The sequence below is a fragment of the Pyxicephalus adspersus genome, chromosome 10, assembly GCF_032062135.1.
Source record: "Pyxicephalus adspersus chromosome 10, UCB_Pads_2.0, whole genome shotgun sequence".
NCBI classification, from domain to species: Eukaryota; Metazoa; Chordata; class Amphibia; order Anura; family Pyxicephalidae; genus Pyxicephalus; species Pyxicephalus adspersus.
In genome coordinates, this window is record NC_092867.1 from 26,062,698 (window position 1) to 26,084,165 (window position 21,468).

The following is a 21,468-nucleotide window of genomic DNA, read 5'->3' on the forward strand; positions in this document are numbered from 1 at the left end:
TAATCTGATTTATATTTGCTCATGTCAGAGCGGTAAAATGTATTCTGATTGGTTGCTGGGGGGGTTATTGGAATTTGTCTATTAACCTTCACACTGCACATCATTTTAATCAATGGATAGAGGACAGGTTAGGGGTCAGAAATTATTGAGAGGATAACTGTATGTTGTCCTGATTTGTTTGTGCTGAACGTTTTGGGATTCTCACTTCTTCCCTTAGAGGTCCTACGTACGTAAACAAACCAACTTTCTTTTCTCTTGTTCTTTGCTTGGTTAAATATCATTTTTTTGCTGTTTTTTATTATTTTATATTATTTTGCAGCTTTTATTCTTCACTTCCAGTGTATGATGCAAGGTGATATTAAGGATCTGTGTGTGCATTTGCCTGCTACACTTTTATTAACTGTACTAACTCCTTTTTGTTATTCCTGGCTAGGTGCCCCACTATATTTCTATCGTTAATGATACATGTAACTTGGCAAAATGTTATACAAGCATGTGAATAGGACATGTATTAATATAATATATATGTATACCCAATCAGTGAGGGCCCATTTACTTCTTTGTGCGACATTAACATGTGCTGCATGAAGGAAGCCCAATAAAATTGAGTATGTGTTCTTTTATTTGTAATGCAGCACACTGCAATGCACTATCATGCTTTAGGATGCCATTCAAAATCAATGGCTCTTCAAACACATGTTACAAGTATTACCACACATTGCTCCAGCATATCAGTTTAAATTTAGGTCCTAATGTAAAGCAAATTTAATGTACAATTACAAACAGGTTTTTAATGCTATCCAGGGCTCCATTAGAGAGTTTGACCACCACTTCCCACTGTAAAAAGCTATGCACCTAATAAAAATCAACAGTTCAACCCCCCAGTCTATCCAAAACTAGAAATAATAAATAATATTTTATTTAAGGGAATTGGGATTTGTACTTTCAATAGAGAGAGATTTACATTGTCTAAAACACAAACCTAAAGTATTGAAACAAAGCCCAGAGCTATATCTTTTCTTGTTGCTGTCACAATGAGATACAGTAGAAATGTTTTGTTTGGTGGGGCCTTAGAAGCTCTTAGGTGCTCAGGCTTCACATTACACAATGCGTGGGAAACCTGAGGATAGCCTATAACCTGTAAGTTTACTCTATCCCTCATTTTATAAAAAACTGTTCAAATCAAAGGCACTTTGTGTGGCAGAGACAGACACAGCTTGTTTGTGTTCACACTCAATAGCTATTGCCAGCATATTTCTTTCTCAATTGTGTGATAGCTGGAAAACTGCTTTTGCATTTAAGAAGAAGCAAAATGTATGTTTAGGTCGGTGGATTTGCCAAGCTTTAGTTAGTAGTAAAAACATCAGAAACTTAGAAAATCTATTCAAGTTTCTTTATCTTTTGTCAGGGACCTGACATACCTATTATTAGAATATTAGAAAATAATTTTTGGATAGAGTGCTGAATTGTTTGAAACCCATTCAGGTATTTATTATTGATTGGCTGGTATCACACAGAATTCTTGCCCACCGGTCTCAATAGAGGGTGCATGGTAAATGGGGCTACTATGCAAAGACCCAGTGCAGAGAAATGCCAGCACACTATGATCTAGTTTAATCATCCTTTATTTTAGTTCTTACAACAACCAGCACATGTTTTGGGGACAGGTAAAAGGTAATATCTTGATAAAGGAGGCTTTCATGTTCCAAACACATTCCTTGGTTGTTACTTTGTAATTCAAGTCTCAAGAATATGCGAATCCCCTTTTTTGAAGTGATACCTTGATAAAGAGGACCTATATGAATCTGTAACATTTAACTAGAACCTTATATGCTGGTATTTCTTTGCATTAGGTTTTTTTTTTTTTTTTTTTTACTATTTGTGAATGCACTAGGGAGATTCATTTTCTCTATCACTCCTTGTGACCACTGTTACCGGAAAAAAAACGTAGTAGGAAAATGTAAAATGTTGAGTTGTAACAAGAAAAGAATGGGAATCTTCCAGGGATTTTCTGGTGCAAAAGTAGTAACTAGGAACAGGTAGTAAATAATTATGTCTCCTTGTTCTGTTCCTGCCGTAGTATGGAAAGTTCGAAAATGCCTCTAGCATTCTCAGAAGATGGCTGCAGCATGCCAACTTTCTTCAAAGACATTACGCTGTGGGCTGTTCATTTGGCTGTGTCATTTGGCTTCTCTTTTGCTCCCATTATAGCATCAAAATTTTTCTTTAGACTCATCACAAAGACAAAAGCAGTAGAAATATGGAGTGGAGCACTGGATGAGTGCCAAGGAGAGCATCATATAACAGTGTACATAAGTTGGGTATTTTGTAAGGACAAGTTGCCCTTAGCAAGTATTATCGTGTTTTGAATTCAGAAATGCAACATTAATACTTACATTCATTTAAGCCATATGGCATTTTTGTTGTTTTTAATTATGCTGTTACAATTGTTACTTTTTTTGTCTGAGGAACATACTTTGTTTTTATAGATGAAATCTGTGGGGAATTATTTCTTCTAGTATTCTTGTAGGTCTTACTGTGGCAAATATAAATTAACTGGACCTATTGAACATTCACTTTCACTTTTTAACTTTTTTTCTTTATGTCTCTTATCAAAAATCACATTTTTGCATGGAATTGAAATTAAAAAATTTTTACATCTTATACTCATTCACAGATATTTTAATTGCATTCTTATATGCCATGTTGTGGAGTGCACTTTATCATTTATTTTTACAAATAATACTTTTAGAAAATGTTTGTATGGGAAATGAAATATTAACTCTGGTATGTTTGCCAAGCATGCTCTTCTTTATCACTTGTTCCTATCCTTCTTTAAATAAGCCTAACACCTAAAATTCTCTTTCTCTTAGTTTTTTGGTTAGCTTCATGGTAGATGCCCGTGGGGGTTCTATGAGGGGGAGTCGACACAATGGAATGAGAATTATCATACCGCCGAGGAAATGCACAGCACCTACTCGCATTACCTGCCGTCTGGTCAAAAGGCACAAACTAGCAACTCCTCCACCAATGGTAGAAGGAGAAGGACTGGCAAGTCGGCTGGTTGAAATGGGCCCAGCAGGGGCTCAGTTTTTGGGGTAAGTCCATATAACTGAAATTGTTGAGTTTTTTTTACAGTGTTGTTCTGTGATTATTTTTAGACATACTTTTGCATTTAATATTGGAAATAATATTTAAAAAAAAATCTGAAAATGCTTATTTCTCAGTGACATCCATATGTACAACCCATGTATAGTCATTGATGGATAACTAATACAAGGAGATCTAATGCTTTTTAAGGAAAGGTTGCATTTTTTTTTCATTCAATTCCAACTATGTTTGGCTAGGATGATCAATCATCGAAGTGTTGTATTCAAATATTCCAGAAAATGTTTCTGCACAAAAAAATGTGTCCAAAATAATTATTCTTTGCATTTAGGCTTAGTTCATACCATGCAACTTTATAATTATTTGAACACTCTGGCCCTTCGATACCTTTTTTTATTGGCATCTGATGCCTTACAGTCAAAGCTAGCATGATTTTCCTCTAATTTTACAAAATGGCAGCATCCACTAAAGTTATGACTACATTAGTCTGGTTGAGGAAAGAATAAAATATAATAGTGTTTAAAAGCGTGATCTAGTTCCATATAAGTTTACATATATATCAATTTTTGTTTAGTAATTGCCTACCAACATAGGAGATACTTTTTCTAACAGGTAGTAAAAGAAGAAAGTTAAGGGCTGAGTTGGAGGTTTGTAAAGTAGGTTTAATTATGCGTAGTTACAGTCATTTATGCTGTAAAGAACCCATTTTACTCTATAGGCCCCAGTATTAGATGCACACTATCTCTAAAATATAAAGGGCTTCCAATTCATAGTCTGCCAGCAGGGATAACTACCCTGTGTATTTACCATCTGGTTTCTTGAAAATTATTTTTGTTAATGATGGCCTGCATGTCTCTATTTATGTATTTTATTGGGAACTTTTCCACTTCAACTCATTACCACTGACATTTGGTTTTCTCAGAGCAATTTAAACTCCCATGCACTGTAGTGGCCAATAGTGTTAACTGGAGTGACTGCTGATGTTGCTGCTATTGTATAGCATTATAGTAGCATGCTTTATCGGCAAAAATATTCCCTTATGTATTTTCTTTTGGTTCATCTGTATTTCTGCTGCAACTAGGCAAATAAATAAGACAAATACTAATTTAAAAGCCTATAGGGAAGCAAGCATGCCTTGATGCAATAGTAACAAAACAGAAGCTACTCGTCTTTTTTTGTTCTAGATACTCATATTCATTTTTATGATGTGATTAACAAATAACATATCGTTTGCCTTCCTAGACTTTGTCCTGGACACTCTTACATAAGGCCTTTACTAGAATAATAGAGCACTTCTGGGTTTAAAAACAAGTTCAACTTTTTTCAGTTCTGATTGGCCACTGGCTTTAGAAATCACTTTTTTTCCTTATCTTTTTGAGACTCCAAGGGTGAAAAATACTCACCAGAATTTCTAATTCCATGTCATTTTTGAGTTCATGACAATTCATACTGTCACTCTGCCCCAGTGCCATCTTCATGATGTGTAATTTACAAGTAATTGGAATCCAGCTTTGAGATAGTGACACCTTGTTTAGTATTTGTGGAATGAGATAAAGAAGCAGAAGTATTGCAAGGGATTTTCTCCCCTGGAGTCTCTCAGAGATTTTAGATATCTGAGACCACCAATGCCTTTTGGTAGCTGAAGCACCATACTTCTGGTTGAAGGTTTAAGCAAATGGGTTCATAGCATAATATTTTGTAACCCCATTTTGTCCTTTTTCATTGAACTTCTCTTTTACAGACAACAAAGTGCAAGATATGAACTAAGCCTCAAAACCTAGACTGCTGCTTCTCTAAATTATTGCATTACATTCCTTTTTTTAAAGGCCACAGGATCACCTTTTGAGGAGATCTTTGTGTAATGCAAGTGCCAATACTCTGCCTTTCGAGTGGTTGCACATACTCTAATAAAGCATACAGCTATGCTTTAGACCCTTTTGGATGTCCCTTATAATGCATGCAGAATTTTTGTTTATTTTTCCAAGCAGGCACCAGACGACTGGTGTAGAACCGGAAGTCATTGTCTGGAGTTGCCATCCAATCCTAATACTCCCCTTCTTATTTCTCTTCTTGCTGCATGGATCTTATTCAGTAAACTGCATCTTCCTACCAATTCCCCCCCTCTAAATGAGGGAGAAAGCTTGATTAGCCGAATCCTGCAGCTTGGGCCTCAAGGGACAAAATTTATAGGGTAGGATGCTGCATTGTTAAAATGAAAACTAAGGATACAATTTTGTCCGAGGGTTTTTATTATTTTGTATTTTTTATTTTGACATCCACATTTCTTCTTTTACTTTATCACAGCATTCAGTGCTTTTATGTTGTTGAAAGGATAGTGGCTTGTCTTTATTACTGCTAACTTATTGTGCTTTTCTAGGCATGTTAAACTCACGGCTAACTATAATTTAAGTTGCCCTTTTTGTCTGCTGTATTTTTTTTATACTTTTTCATGTTTATGCCACATCAAAGACATTGTCATTTTGGGTGACAGCATTTTTATTTTTTGTTCAAGAGAAGGTATTTTCAATTTACTAAAAATCTTACTTGTCCTTTTTTGATATCTATCTTGGTTTTCTATTGGGGTAAATTACAACAGACTTGCTAAGTTGCAAGCAATTCTTCAAAGAAATAAGTAAACTCATATTATCCTATTCAAAAATGGACACATTTCAAATGAAAGTAGTATTGCGTATGTATTGATTCTCATGCACTAATTCCATTAAAGAATACTACAAATTAGTAAGGATACTGGCTCTGTTCCCAATGCTGTGCATGATGTATACAAGATAAAATTTGGAAAACAATCATTTTTGTTAATTTTAGCATGAGCTTTGCCTCATAAAGTAACATTTTATTATTTATTTATGGACAGGAAACAAAATAAACATTTCACAGACCCTGTAATTTGAAGGTTATAAAACAAACATTTACAGCCTAGTCAGTGTTGCCTTACTTTCTGGTACACATGTGACAATCATCAAGGCCTAAGCATCCAGATTTCTTGGGGCTTATTTATATAAAAAAGAGAGGAGAACAGAAATATTGTCACCACTTTTGGAAACCTAATTTCCAGGTTTTGTGGGAACAGGTTTTGCACCATAGTGAATAGGCTTCTACAAGTAGAGAATAGAGGTGTTTTAATCCCTTGAAGTGATGATCAGAAGCTCCATCATTTAAACTGAGTGTGTTTCCTTCACTTTCTAAAGATGGCAAATGGGCAATTGAAAAAAAAAAAACATTGGTTCTCATTCTGGACCAAGATGTTCTCTCTGTTCTTTCACAAGTGGCAAACTGTATCCAAAAAAAAATATAAAGTGGTGGGCAGGCAGATTGACAGTTCATAAATATGCAGAATGGGATATGTAAATGCAAAGGTACTTGAAATGATAAATGTTGCTATTAAACCAAAAAATGACTCTTTTCAGGTAATTGCGACCTTTATAATTGGGGAAAACTCAGAAAAATGCCCATGATAATTTGAATGACTATATACCAATCAGAACTGTACATTGTCTTCTGTACATCCAATAAACATACAATGAACGTTATATATTCTTGAAACCTAACATAGATCTTAAACTGGTAAACCTACCAATACTGTGATAGGGGTATGACACTGTTGTTTGGTGAAAATCTTTTTTTAAAGCTATGACCCAGCAAAAAATATAGAAAAAAGACAGTGAGATTGATTAAAAAAAATTAACAGCCCAATTAAATAAAACCCAGTGAAGGCTCTACATTATATAGGCTTAGATAATGGGACATTTTTGAAATGCTCGTGTTGTCAATGTACCCCTAATTTTCCTACACAGCTTTTCAATGGTTATATTAGCTATTTCATACTTCTTTAAGGACCTTTGTTTTTTACTTTCTTTCACTGAAGATTTGGCAATAGACTTTACACTTCTTTGGCCATGTATTTAGGGTCATTGCCCTCTACAAACCTTTGGTCAGTCTTACATTTTATAGCGGTCTACACTATTTCCATTACTAATAGTAATTCCTGCATACAAGGTAGGTACATAGGTACCTACACTTACCTTACATGTATCATGTGAATATTTTTGCAGGAATTTGTTTATTACTGTAAACAGGTAGTGACACATAGTAGGTTGGGGCGTTGAAGTGGAGGAGTTGTGGCACATTTATGTCATGTCAAGTGACAGTATCTGGCTGTCAAAAAACAGCAGTGCAGTAATAATGATTTTTTAAAACTCCACACATGCACATGTATCCTAACACTTTTAAAACATTTATTCTCAATATGTTTAGAACTGTAATTTGTTATCCTTCATGTAATGAACTTGCTTTACCACATGTCACAACACTGGAACATTTTCTAGGTAAGTCATGTGCTTACAGGTTGAAGGGTCATATGCTTTTACATCAGTTACCTTGTCAGTTTAAGCCATATAAAATGTTAGGTGTTTGGTAAATTCCCTTATTGAATCATTTCATTTTATAAAAATTGAATTTGTACTCCAGAGCAGCATTTCTCAGCTTTTTTACCCCAGAAGAACCAACCTTAAATAGTATTCAAGGCCCAGGGAATCATACCTAAAACTGGTCAGTGGCAAAATTGCCCCCTCGTAATAGTGGGAATGTCACCCTTACAGAGTGCAAAAGATTATTAATGGCACGCTGCTGAATCTGTAATTGTCTCTGAGACTATGCAAGAAATATCAAATAGAAGGTCAAACAGATCTCAAACAACCTATTAAGAAACCTTGGTTAAAAATGTCTACTCCAAAGAATTGCCAAAGGGTTTGCAAACATAAGTGTGGCTACAATAGAAGAGACATCCTTGAATTAGTTTACAAGACATACCATTTTAACAAATGTAAATGGCAAGTTTAGGCATCTATATATAGATACTTAATTGTACAGCTATTAGAAGCCTGAGTCACAGTGCCACAGCACTACTATAGTCTTTTACATTCTTGCACTCTGAGCTGTGTTCAGGTACACATAAAACTTGTAGCTAAACACTGTTCATTCCTCAATGTATTTATTATGCAGAACAGCAAAGTATAGTAACTTCTAGGCAGTCATCAATCTTCTTGCAGAAAGAAAGATGAAATATATCTTTCTTTGGCATAATGTGCCTTTATAAAAAAAGGCCAAATTACATCTGCTTTAACTTAAGAGTTCAACTGTGTAAACTTTAAATTCACTACAATGAGAAATCCCACCAGGACCTTCCAAACCAGACACATTTATTGCTCATTACTATTTCTTCTAACACCAGAATCTATTTATGAATAGGTACCTAAAATGGTACTTTATCTTTGTTCTACTTTAAATGGGAACCTGCACCAACTAGAATTTTACTTCAATCAGCAACTTGCTGTGAGAAGAATGTTTCTTTGATATATGGAGATCAGAAGAAAAGCTTCTAATTGCTGGGTTTACAAAACAGGAAGAAGTGATTAAATGACCATAAGCAACTAAATGTTTTTTTCTCATATGTACAGCTCTCCCTCTGATATGATTAAATCATACACAATGGCTGCATCTAACACTATGGTACTGTGAAATAAAGGGGAATTGTGTTTTTATGTATATTACACTGGTTTGAGACAAAGGCAGGTAGGATAAGAAGTTGGGAGACTATATTGTAAATTGTTGCAGCTTTTACCTAAATGAATACTACTTTGATCCTACTATTAACCATATAGCATACATTTATTTCTATGTATGTTGAATTCAGCATACAACATTAAAGATTGTTACACAGATACATCCAAATTGGCCATGGTTTGTTTTTATGTTAACCTATGTTATACTTTCACACTTACTGGTGATTAAAGTGATGAAATGAGTATGAAATACCTTCTCTATGAACAGTCTCGTTCTACACCATGCACACTGAATATGTGATCTCTGACAATAAGCAGACAGTATCTGACCTATTAACCTGCAAAGATTGTATTGACATCACCATTGCCCTGTGTCCATTTCTCTGGCTGAATCCATGGAGTCTACATTGTTTGTATGTCTAAAGGATTGCAATGTCAAGATTTCATGATTTACTATAAACACTTTAATTCTGTAAGTATTAAATAGGAAATGTCTAAAACGGAATTTGCAGATGTGGTCCACACAATGAAATATTTTTTCCTTCTACAAATCTGTTCTGTCGGACCTGAAAACTGCCATAAAGATGTTGTACATTTTTCTTTGCTTCAAAAAACATGAATGACATATGTACAACCTCTGTAGGAAAAGATAGATACTGTCTATTCACAAAGACAAAAGCTGCACAATCAGACTTTCTATTTTTATTTAAAAATGTTAAGTGAAATTATTAAATAACATTGTCATGAATTTTTAAATCTATCTGGATTCGTGCTATCAGAAAATATGATTTGTAATTCTTTTATAGCAGATTATGCAGCTTTTCCAATTGTTTGATTAAATGTCATTTTTGTTTGGTCTTTATTTGTGTTAGGCTTGGTGTCACAAAACACACAAAAGAAAGCTAGTGCTTTAGTTTGAAAGCATTTATTTTGTTTCTGTGCAGACCTGTGATAGTAGAAATTCCTCATTTTGGATCCATGAGAAGTAAGGAGAGGGAACTGATTGTACTGAGAAGTGAGAATGGAGAATCATGGAAAGAACACCAGTATGACTGCAAACTAGAGGAGCTAACTGAGCTACTTAATGGCATGGATGAAGGTAAGTCTACATATGATGCTGCAGGGTCATTAAACCTGAAATAAAATTTTGGTTATGTAAGAGTTTGCACATTATTATGGCCATCTCATATGTTTTATGTATTCACTCAATGCTTAATTCCAATTAAACCCCTAACTTAAATAAGCTAAATACATTCCAGATCCATCAACACAAAATCTTTTAGGTGTCTTGCAGTTTTTTTTTCTAAAGCAGCTACATCCTGGGTAGAAGGTTTTCCTTTTACAGCAGCTGTAAAGTGTGACCTTTCTAATCTGTGGGGAGGCAGTGGTCCATCACTTCCCAATGTTGAGTCACGCACATAGCTCTGCAATCAGCAAAACCCATGCTCTCAGTTGATTGGAGAACTCTAGTTCTGACTAAGCAGGGCATGTGTTAGATCTTTTCAGAAGAGATCATTGCTTCCACACAGAAATCAAGGATCCCATTCTGCAGCTACTAAAAGGGGACAGATTTTTGTATTCAAGTTGTGGCTTCTTCCAAAGTTATATAGTAGGTTAGGTTGAAAAAAGTCCATCAAGTTCAACCACTAGGGAAATAAACATATCCCAGATAAAAGACCCTATAAGACATAGTTGGTCATAGGAACGCAAAAAAACCCTGGTACAACTTGCTTCAACAGGGGATAAAAGTTCCTTCCTGATTCCATGAGGCAATCGGATGTTCCCTGGATCAACAGTCACTGTTATTTTTACTTTAAAGCCTTAATACCCAGTTATATTCTGTGCTTCTAGAAATCATCCAGCTTTTTCTTAAAGCAATCTATAGTAGTTGCTGAAACTACTTCCTGAGGGAGCCGATTCCACATTTTCACAGACCTTACAGTGAAGAATCTCTTCCTAATCCGGAGCTTAAAATTCTTTTCCTCCAGACGCAAAGCGTGCCCACTTGTTCTTTGTAATGATCTCAAAGTGAATAATGGGGAAGACAGTTCTCTCTATGGACCATTTATATATTTATACAGGGTGATCATATACCCCCTTAAATGTCTCTTCTCAAGGGAGAATAGATTCAGTTCAGCTAATCTCTCCTCATAGCTGAGCTCCTCCATTCCTTTTATTAGTTTAGTTGCCCTTCTCTGCACTCTCTCCAATTCCACAATGTCCTTTTTGTGAACTGGTGCCCAAAACTGGACTGCATATTCCAGATGTGATCTGACCAATGCTTTGTACAGGGGCAGGTTTATGTCTCCATCTCTGCAGACTATTCCTCTTTTAATACAAGGAAGTACTTTACTAGCTTTAGATATTGCAGCTTGGCATTGCATGCTGTTATTAAATCTATGACCTACCAGAACCCCCAGATCCTTTTTCTGACTCCCCCAAATGTATTCACCCTAGACAGTATGAAGCATGCATGTTGTTAGCGCCCAAGTGCATAACTTTACATTTATCTATATTAAATGTCATTTGCCACTTGGCTGCCCAATCAAACAGTACATCCAGGTCTGCTTGTAGATTATAGACATCCTGTATGGACTTAATTCCATTACATAGTTTGGTGTCATCTGCAAACACAGAAATTTCAATCAAAAGATTCCAGAAAAACAAACTTCTAAGCTTTTCAACAATTTTCTTTTGAATGACCTAGAATGTATGTAGCTGATTAGTTTGGGCTTTAAAGCTGAACACCAGGCAAATTTCAAATCAGGGACAACCCACTGTAGGTGTCAAATATTAATAGTAATTTTACTTCCCTGGTTCTTTACTCTCCTGCCAGTTAACTCTCTTCTCCTTTGACATTTAGGTTTTGCAATGGGCACTTAGCTTAGTCATTTACAATGCAGGACTGAGCCTTGGGGAACACAGACTGGAAGGAGTGTAAGGGAAGAAGAATCACTATTAAAAAAGTTGGAAATAGGAGACGATCAGAAAGAAAAAAGCAAAAGAGGGCAGTGTCACAAATTTCAATATATTGCATGGGCTGGAATAGAAGAGGATGAACAATAAAAACAGGAAAAAAATCTAGGAGAAAGAGGAAAGCAAAGTTGCCTTGTTTCCTGGCTTCTAGGGGGTCATTAGCCACCTATGTGAGAGTTGTTTCAGTTAAGTGTATGGGTCCAAAGCCAGATTAAAGTGTATCAAAAAGGGGGATTCTGTTAATGAATTCCTGTGGTCTTTTGTAGACAAGGTACTTAAGTATGTATGAAAGAATGTGAAGGAGAAAAGGAACAGTAGCGAAAGAGCAGGGATAAGTCAGTTTATGATGAAGTGAGGATTTCCTCAGTATTGGAAGGACTATTGCATGTTTAAAGGCTGGGAGAAACATACTAGTGAAGATGTTACTAGTTCAGTCTGTGCAAGGTGGAGGAGTAGACATGGAAGGAATAAGAGGTTGGGGTCAAGTGAACAACATATTTATCTAAACTAACATGACAAAAGATAAGAGATACGATAAGATCAGAAATTAGGGAGTAAAGATGGATTGTGTGGTTGGTGTGGGAGTAGTAGACTCAGCAGAATATCTCATCTGATTGTGTTTTAATATAAGTAGGTGTCGTAAGGAAAGTAAGAAAGTTGTAGTTAGAAAGTGAAAGTGGAGGGGTGTTAAGTTGTGTGAGGATAGTGGTTTCTCGTCTACCCCTTGAAGCTATTTTGCCTGCCAAAGAATAGATAGAAGGATGACATTACTGTTAACAAATACATGGGTGCTCTCTCTCTGCTGAAAGACTTCCTATAGTAAGGGAGCAGTAGTGCACTGATAGAATTGTGCCTCTGTTTACTGTGTTCTCACTTCCTAATACTATGTGCCTTGTCAGCATATTTGCATGAGGTACACCTGAAAGGCTCACAGTGCTCCCCCCCATCTCAGTCTCAATGCTACTGTTCAAGGGTTTAAGAGGACACCAGGTCATATTTAGGTATTTTCTCTAGTACTTACATTAAAAAAAAAATATATGATTAATAATGTTTTAATGAATACCGAGTTGCATTAATTTGCATATTTTAAAAATGTCTGGAGGTCATCTGTAAATTTGTCCGGGCAGAGGTCACTTCTATGAGATTTTGTTAAACTTGTTTATCTGTAACAAAAGCAAATGAAAACTGCATTAATCAAGTAAAATAACTGGAATGTTTAGATACATCTATGTAAATAGTGATTGATGGACATAATGTTTAAGTTTATTGTAACTACAACACTCATTAGGTAGGAAATGATCCATCTGCTAAAAAGATTTCTATTGCTCCCAGTGCCTGCATAAATATATGCAGTTGTGTCTCACTTGTGTGTATTAGCCTAAGCCACCCATATAGTGAAGGGGGTGGTGGGACATTGTACTCTGGCTTGGGGAAAGGTCCCAATCTGGCTGTTTTAATAACACGCTACTAGTGTAAATCTTAAGTTATTTGAAATAAATAAAAATCAATAATTGCAAGACTTCTTAAAAATTCCTTTTCATATCCTATGGTGTAGGTATGATTTGATTGCTTCAATATTAAGGAGTGGGAATAAACTGCTTGCCAGTATCAACACAGAAACCCAGAAAGTTGTGGCAGTTATTAAATGTTTTTCCAAATCAATAGATCCCAAAGTATAGAAGCTCCGTACACAAGCCAAATCCCGAAATAAAGAATAAAGAACTTAAGTGGTTCTGGGAAAGGCATTACCCATCCACAAAGTATATATATATATATATATATATATATATATATATATATAAAATTGAAACATTTAAATATTTTATTGTAGATGTTTTTCTAAATTTAATATGTATATTTAATGACAAGAGCCTCCCCTAAAGCTGAACTCCAGCAAAAAAAATGCAGTGGGACTACCTATTCTCATTATGGCCTAGAGGAACTTAAAAGGACCTAAATTCAAAAAATATAACTTCACCAGGAGGTTCTTATAATTGACAAGAGACCTGCAATGTCCAAAAAAAAAAATCCCTGGCTCCTGGTGACTTTTTGGTTAACCTCTACACTGTACTGTGCATTTACTGTGTATTGGTGCCACACACAGATCCACCCACTGGGGACAATGTAACTTCATCACTTGCGATCCAATGGTAGAAGAGGATCACCCATCTTTGCAGTTGTCCACTGTGGAACCGGCAACAAAGATTGTGCCAGAGGATGGACTTGAGTCCGACTTAAGTCACCTAATAAACGACTTGCGACTGGACTTGGGGGCTTTGTCCAGCAACTTCCAACTCAACTTGCAGTGAGTCTTCTGTAACAACACCTTCCTCCCCGCCTTCCTTGCATTCTAAGTCCATGGCTTTCACCTCTGACAGCTGAAGAGGGGGGGGGGGCAGGGCAGTGTTACAGAAGCCTCACTGCCCTCGTCCCCTTCAGCCGTCAGCAGAGAAAGCCGAACTTAGTGGGCCTAGAATGCATGAAATGCGGGGAGGATGGCATTATATCAGACTAAGTACGACTTGCAAACGACTTGATAAATGAGGTGACATGACTTGGGACTCGACTTGGAAGAATTTTTGGTGACTTAAGACTTGACTTGGTGTCAATGACTTGGGCCTGGACTTGGACTTCAAGGGTGATGACTTGTCCAACCCCTGGATGGCACCTTCCGAGGATGCAGGGATTGCTTTTGCCTGCAAGGTGGCTGCACATGGTAAGTATGTGTCATAATCGGCAAGTATGCTTACTATTGCAGAAGCTTACCACCCAAAGAATTTAATTCCACTTTAGGAAGTACTTTTATTTTTCTATATCCCTCGCTACTTTCATCATTCTATTGGTTCTGTATTGTAAGGTATGATGGCACATCATAAAAATCTTTTCCCCGCTTAAAAACCAAAACATTTGTTTTTATTAGGATTACTTAAAAATACTTTGTTTAGTATTTAACGTACATAACTCTTAAATGTAAATGCTTCTGAATGTATTCTTATCTGTTATATTTCTTGCGTAAATCTTTACAAATAACAGATGGCTATGGTTGCATGTCTCTGTGTAAACACTTTCTCCCATTTCCTGAGCAAAGCCTGCCTTCAGGGTCTGCTCTCAGTGGGAACAATGACAGCCGATGAGACGCCAATGCACCTGCTTTTTCTATTCTTTGTATTGAGACAGCTGCAGTCCCTCTCTATGTAGAAATAGAAAGGTAAACCTGCTACAAAGATCCAAACCTGTATGGCAAAGGGGTGTAGATAGTAGAAACTGACCCTATAGCTCCCGTTGTCACCTACTATATCCCTGATATACCATACTACTTTCTGTACTTTCATCGTTTAATAACACTAAATAATACCTTGTGATAAGTCCCCAAACCTGTGGGTGAAATTTGACCACGACCTGAGGTTTATGAAGAGAAACTTTTGTCTTTTTTAAGGTTTATACTTGAGACATGCACCACTAGTCCAATGCTTATCATCAACCTTACCCATCATCCAGCACTGAGCACTCACATATAAGACATAAAACACAAACTTATTTTTTACAGATTACATAAAACATACAGAATATACACAAATACTAAAAAATGACCAACAACTGGAGCTGAACTCCCCTAAAGGTACACTTAGGTTCCTTATGTTACATTTTGTTATGGTCCTAAATATACTGTGATATAATGTCCTAGTAGCGCTGGGTGTTAATGCATATCCAGTGTGCATGAGACCCCTGTGAATGGCTATAATACAAAATATCAGGGATTGTTTTTTAGGAGAGAGGGATTTTCCATATATTTGCAAAGGGCATTACTAATCCAAGAAATGCGGTGCAGTGAGAATAAATGTGGTATAAATGATCAACAAATCTATGCGTGTATTAAATTGCGGGACATATATTTGTTCTGACAACTTTTTGCAAAGTTGGGAGCTTAAGTGTTACATTGCTACAAATGTTCACTATAGGGAAAAAATGGTCTGGTGGTTATTTTTCATATCTGATCGATAGTGAGCCTATTCATTGCAGCCTGCATTAAAAAATGTCTAAATTTATACAATATCAAAACAGAACTCCTCTAAATCAATCATCTTTCTGCTAATATTCAGACTAATAGTTCACTTTCCCATACTTGTTCATCTTACTGTGGTATGGTTCCACCTTGTGGACAAATTTGTGTATAGCATTTTAATGGCACTGCACTAGGTCCTTCATACACAGATAATTTTTAATTTTTTTTCAACAGCATGCTAAATAAACATTGAGCACTGATTAGGACACCTGCTACGGTATGGTTTGATTTGCAAACTCTTCTAACAAGGAACCAGGTTAAATTGCGGCATTAGGATTTTTAAATGGTTTAAATTGAACTATATCCCATATGCTGGAGCATGTTTATTTTTAAAAACTGTCAAGACAATTTGCTGGTTAGTTATACACTCTCTGCAATACACATTTCTTTTATCATGTTGGGCATAAGTCTAATATTTGGGTTTTACTTTTTTAGAACTGGACAGTCCAGAGGAACTTGAAAAGAAGAGGATATGCAGAATTGTTACAAAGGATTTCCCTCAATACTTTGCTGTTGTGTCTCGGATAAAGCAAGAAAGCAATCAGATTGGACCTGAAGGTGGGGTTCTAAAAAGTACAACAGTCCCGCGTGTTCAAGCATCCTTCCCAGAAGGGGCACTCACTAAAAGAATTCGAGTAGGCCTGCAGGTAATTTGAAAACATGTATGCAATATTGTGCATCATATACTTGGTGTTATGGTGTAATTGGTGTAGTATGGTGTAATTATGACAAATGTGTTTTTGAGTTGGAGGGAGTGGAGGTATCAGAGAAAGAGTAGCATTTAGATAAATTTGGTTTTACAGAATAGATTTGTTACTTACAACCTCAAATTTCAAAATTTGTTTTATAGGCTTTCATTGGGCTATTCCTACAGTGAATTCCCATGATATCCTAAAATTTTAGGGTCCTAGAGTAGTGCTAAATAACAGACTAGAGCTCTATCCTCACGAAGGGTTAAGAACCATTCTTATACTAAACTTGCATTTAGTATAATGAAACTGAATCTTCAGATTTTAGACATAGCTGTTTTGCAGTAGTAAGATACTTTGGGTTTATTCTCTTTTGCATTGTAATGCAATGCTGATATTTGAATATAGCGAAGAATTGGCATGCAGGATATCTTTTTGTTCTTCTTGACACGTACAAATGAGTTTAGCTACCCAATACATTCTGTAACACGCAGGACAAATGATATTTGAGTTGATGGAAAAATCTGAAACAAAAGACATTTTTATTGTCGAGTCCATAATTACAATTAATTATTTGAATCATTAATACATTACAGGCACAGCCGGTACCTGATGAACTTGTCAAGAAAGTAATTGGAAACAAAGCAACGTTCAGCCCCATTGTCACAGTTGAGCCCAGAAGCCGCAAATTCCACAAGCCTATAACTATGACTATTCCAGTACCACCTCCATCTGGTGAAGGTGTAAGCAATGGGTATAAAGGAGACACTACCCCAAGTTTAAGGTTACTATGCAGTATAACAGGTGGGTTTCTATAAAAAAAAATATATCTCCATCATTTTATAAACAAAAGCAGGGGTACTGATCACTATTGTCCACAAATATCCATTTATAGCTGATATTTCATTAGTCACTGTTTATTGAACACCTAAGAAACTGGTGTCTGATAAATTTATAGTCATTAAGGCACCTGACTGCTATTTGTTGCTCCAATAGAGCTCCAATATTGATGGTTGGGCACCCATAACTAATTAAACTATTAAAGTCCTATATAAAGATCCTCATGCTATTAAATGAATCATTCCAGGGAATCCCTTTTAATAAAAGAACTCTTGAAGTAAAGACTTGGGAGGTAACACGTTACTTGGTCTATAAGTAAATGATTCATCTTTCCATGAGTGGTCCTCTAACATTGCCAGCCATTTAGCAGTTTATATAAAATAGCTTGACTGGGCAGTGTAAGGGAAAAGAAGCTTGCTGATCTGTCTCCTATGATTTAGCCCCACAGTGTATGCAGCAAAAGGTTCTATGAATCTGTAAATTTGTTATTAATCTTAAAATTGTAAGATTATATCACACTTTTAGATAATGACCACCATTGGAATTTTACAATTTATACCCCTTAAAATAATAATTACATAATTACGGAGTGCCATTTCTTGATCAAAATTCATTTTATAGGCAAAGCATATGCTATATCTGCAGTTAGGTATTGGCATTCACTCTGGTTGTCTTTCACAGGGGGAACGTCTCCGGCTCAGTGGGAAGATATTACAGGGACCACGCCTTTAACCTTTGTCAGTGACTGTGTCTCTTTTACCACCAATGTATCTGCCAGGTAAGTTTTCTTTCATTTACAGAAATTGAAGCTCCTATGGGAACCTTTTAAATTTTAGTTTTCATCTTCTGACTTGTGCTGTAATAGTGACAGGAGGAACCTACATTTTTATTTTATACTGCTATTGTAGGACATCCTATGGTTTACTAGCTAGACTTCCTCTATAAAAAATAGTTATAGGCTAATACATATATTTAGCTAAGATATCCTTTAACATAACCCCCAAATTTTATATTCATTCTTCTTTGCTCTTTAGAGATCTTCAGTATGTGTCTGGCTGAGAGCCACACTGACAACCCTATAGAACTTTTTTGGCCAGTCCCTTTATGAGACACATAGTAGATGGTAGCTGTGTGGCTCCCATGTTGACTTTCTACCACCTTATTTACAGTGGTATCAAGCTTACCAGCCCACATCATTTCTAAATATGGGACCTACCAAATTTATCAGGACCAAATATATCCTGAATTTCATGGCTTTATCTCTTTGTGTTCAGGACATTGATATATGTTAGTAATATCTTTATGTGTTTTTGTCCTGTAGATTTTGGCTTGGTGACTGCCATCAAATCCCTGAAACAGTAAGCCTGGCAACGCAGCTTTACCGAGAGTTGATATGTGTTCCCTATATGGCTAAGTTTGTTGTTTTTGCCAAAATGAATGATCCCGTAGAAGCCCGCCTGCGTTGCTTCTGCATGACCGACGACAAAGTGGACAAAACTCTAGAACAGCAGGAAAACTTTGAAGAAGTTGCAAGGAGTAAAGACATTGAGGTATAGTCTTAATGTGCATCTTCATGGTTAGTGTACTGTATATTCTGAATATAAGGAAACAGAAAACTCTTGCAGATCTATTCACTACAGCAATACAAAGTGATGTAGCAATGTTCATTACCCCATTGCAACAAATCAGATTTAGATTCCCACTGACAAAACAGAAGGTTTGCTCAATCTTGCATTTTGCTAGTCCATAGAACCTCCTTTCTTTTTTTGACTTCTTGTCTTTTTAGGGGCATTATGGCCCTTAAAATATTCACAAAAATGTTTATTTGTGTTGTGAAATAAAATTTTTGTTGTTTTCTTGTCCCCATAGGTTCTAGAAGGAAAAACAATCCATGTTGACTGCTATGGAAATCTAGCTCCACTAACTAAAGGAGGACAACAGCTTATATTCAATTTCTATGCTTTCAAAGAAAATAGACTACCTTTTTCTGTAAAGGTAAAGTAATCCACATCTGTATCTGCTTACTACAAACAGGAAAATGACATTTACAAGGGAAAGCACAGTGTTTCTTTTTTTGAGTACATATGTTTTTATGGTTTGCATTGCTTACCCAAAAAAACTAAACAACAATTGTTGCAAAAAAGACTCCAAACTCCTTCTTTTAAAAATCATTAAATGTCATGTAGTAGATTTTTTTTCCAAATCTTTCACCGATAGGCTACTTTACCTCCTACTGTCCTGTTGCACACGTCCCCTATCACAGTCTTCCACCCTTCATCTTATGTCATCTTCAGATAACATGTCCTTTAGGATGAAATTCCATGACTTGCTTGTGATTTAAGCTTGTCAAGATGCTGAGTTTTTAAAACAATGTCACATCTTCTGCCCATAATAAAATGGTAAAACATGGACTGACATTGGCACTTCCCTGCTCTAGCCCGTTAAAAAAACAAAATCTTGCTTCCACAAGGATGAGGGGCAGGGCCAAGGGTGGGTTTGCAGTATCAGTTTGCTATACACTGCTCCTAGCTTCTATCAAATTTTGGGCACCAGAACAACAGATATTGAGGGAAAGGCCAAATCAAATAAAAATGTTTTTTGACTGCTAAATAAATAGTAGTGGAGTACTTGCTTTTCAGAAAAGAAAACTAAGGAAAGTGAGTTCAGGTTTGCTTTACAGTAATCTTCATGCAACTTTTATACATTTGTGCAAGCGTGTGTGCATTATAATAAACATATGACAGTTCATAACAGGAGTCTATGTGTAATGCACAAATGACTGACTTTAATGAAAATGTTTGAAATATTTTTCGAACGTTCCATTTATTCCAAAATGTGAACCTTTTACTTTGCCTTAATTATTTAAAGCAAAGGCTTACTTTATGGGACAGCATAATGGCGTTCTTTAAATAAGTTTTTCTTTTTTTTTTTCATTTCCCCCACCAGCTAGAGTGCAGCCCACCAAGTTAAATATTTGCTTTTAGCACCAATACAGCAATGTTGATTATGGGTCCTATGTATCATTTGCAGTAATTGAATCCATCCTGGGAATGCCTATTCCCAGTTTCATAAAAAGAGCCCCATGTGTTATGTTATATCTCTATATTATGATCAGTCCCATTAACAAAATTAAGGTACAGTAGGTCTAGATATCCAGAAATGGTTTAAAGAAAGTAGAAACCTACCTACTTCCTTTACTGACCTGGAGAGGAAAAATACTTTTTAACACACTCCTTTTTAACTATACCTTTTAACACATTCTTCCTACAATTCAGAGAAATGGCTTGTATGTTCTTTCAACTATAAAAATACATAGATAAATATGAAGATGTAGTTGTTGCTACTTTCCCTAGTGGCACGATGAAACCTTTCTTCTGTTTTCTTTAAATTAAATGCTCATTCTGCTTTTAGGCATTGAAATCAATTTAACCTTAAGTTCTAATATTCCTTAAGATCTAATTTCAGACTCTATTTGCAGGTGAGAGATCCCAGCCAAGAACCTTGTGGTCGCTTGTCCTTTTTGAAAGAGCCAAAAACAACAAAAGGCCTACCACAAACTGCCGTCTGCAACCTTAATATCACTCTTCCAACACAGAAGAAGGTAAACAGGCACTTATTTTATTAAAGCTTTAGACTAATACTTAGTTCTTCACTTCAGACGTTATGCTGGTACACTGGGCAAACTATAAAGCCTTCCTTGTATAGTGTGGCAGAGCAGTTTAGTGTTATACAAAGTACTGTTTTTGTTTAATTAATGTGGTTGTTTAGTGCGTGCCAGTTTTTGTACAAAATTATTACAATACTTTTCAATTTCCAAAAATAAGTTACACCAAACCTTCACATAACCTCTAAAACAAACTCCTAAATCTAAGTTGAAATTAATCCTAACCTAAGCTTAATCCTTGACCTGACAATTTCAGTAAACTTAGCCCAAACTTGAATTTGTACTAGAATACATCAATCTGTCTTCCCCAGTCTGTCCAAAATAGAGAAAACAGTTGTGGCTGGAGTCCCACTTCTTGCAGTTCTTCCTCCAGTAAGTGGTTTGCAAACTGGAGGCTTAAGAAGCCAAAACACATTAGTACATAAGCCAAATAATTATATCTCCAAAGGTGTTCTTACCTAGCATTGGAGGCATCTCATATATCTAAAATCCTGCACCTTTATGTAGTACATTACTTGGATAGGTCTTTTTTTAGGAATATGTAATATA

General features: G+C 36.0%; 1 protein-coding gene across 1 annotated transcript in view; it reads left to right on the forward strand.

Moving 5' to 3' along the window:
- Positions 1 to 21,468, forward strand: part of ANK3 (ankyrin 3) — a gene marked incomplete in the record, with an annotated part of 170,436 nt that overhangs the window by 119,132 nt on the left and 29,836 nt on the right. Inside the window, 9 exon segments of the mRNA XM_072423750.1 lie at positions 320 to 352; positions 2,874 to 3,098; positions 9,632 to 9,786; positions 16,162 to 16,373; positions 17,012 to 17,219; positions 17,937 to 18,033; positions 18,577 to 18,805; positions 19,125 to 19,250; positions 20,734 to 20,856. Of these exon segments, the coding sequence (XP_072279851.1) occupies positions 320 to 352; positions 2,874 to 3,098; positions 9,632 to 9,786; positions 16,162 to 16,373; positions 17,012 to 17,219; positions 17,937 to 18,033; positions 18,577 to 18,805; positions 19,125 to 19,250; positions 20,734 to 20,856 (1,408 nt within the window).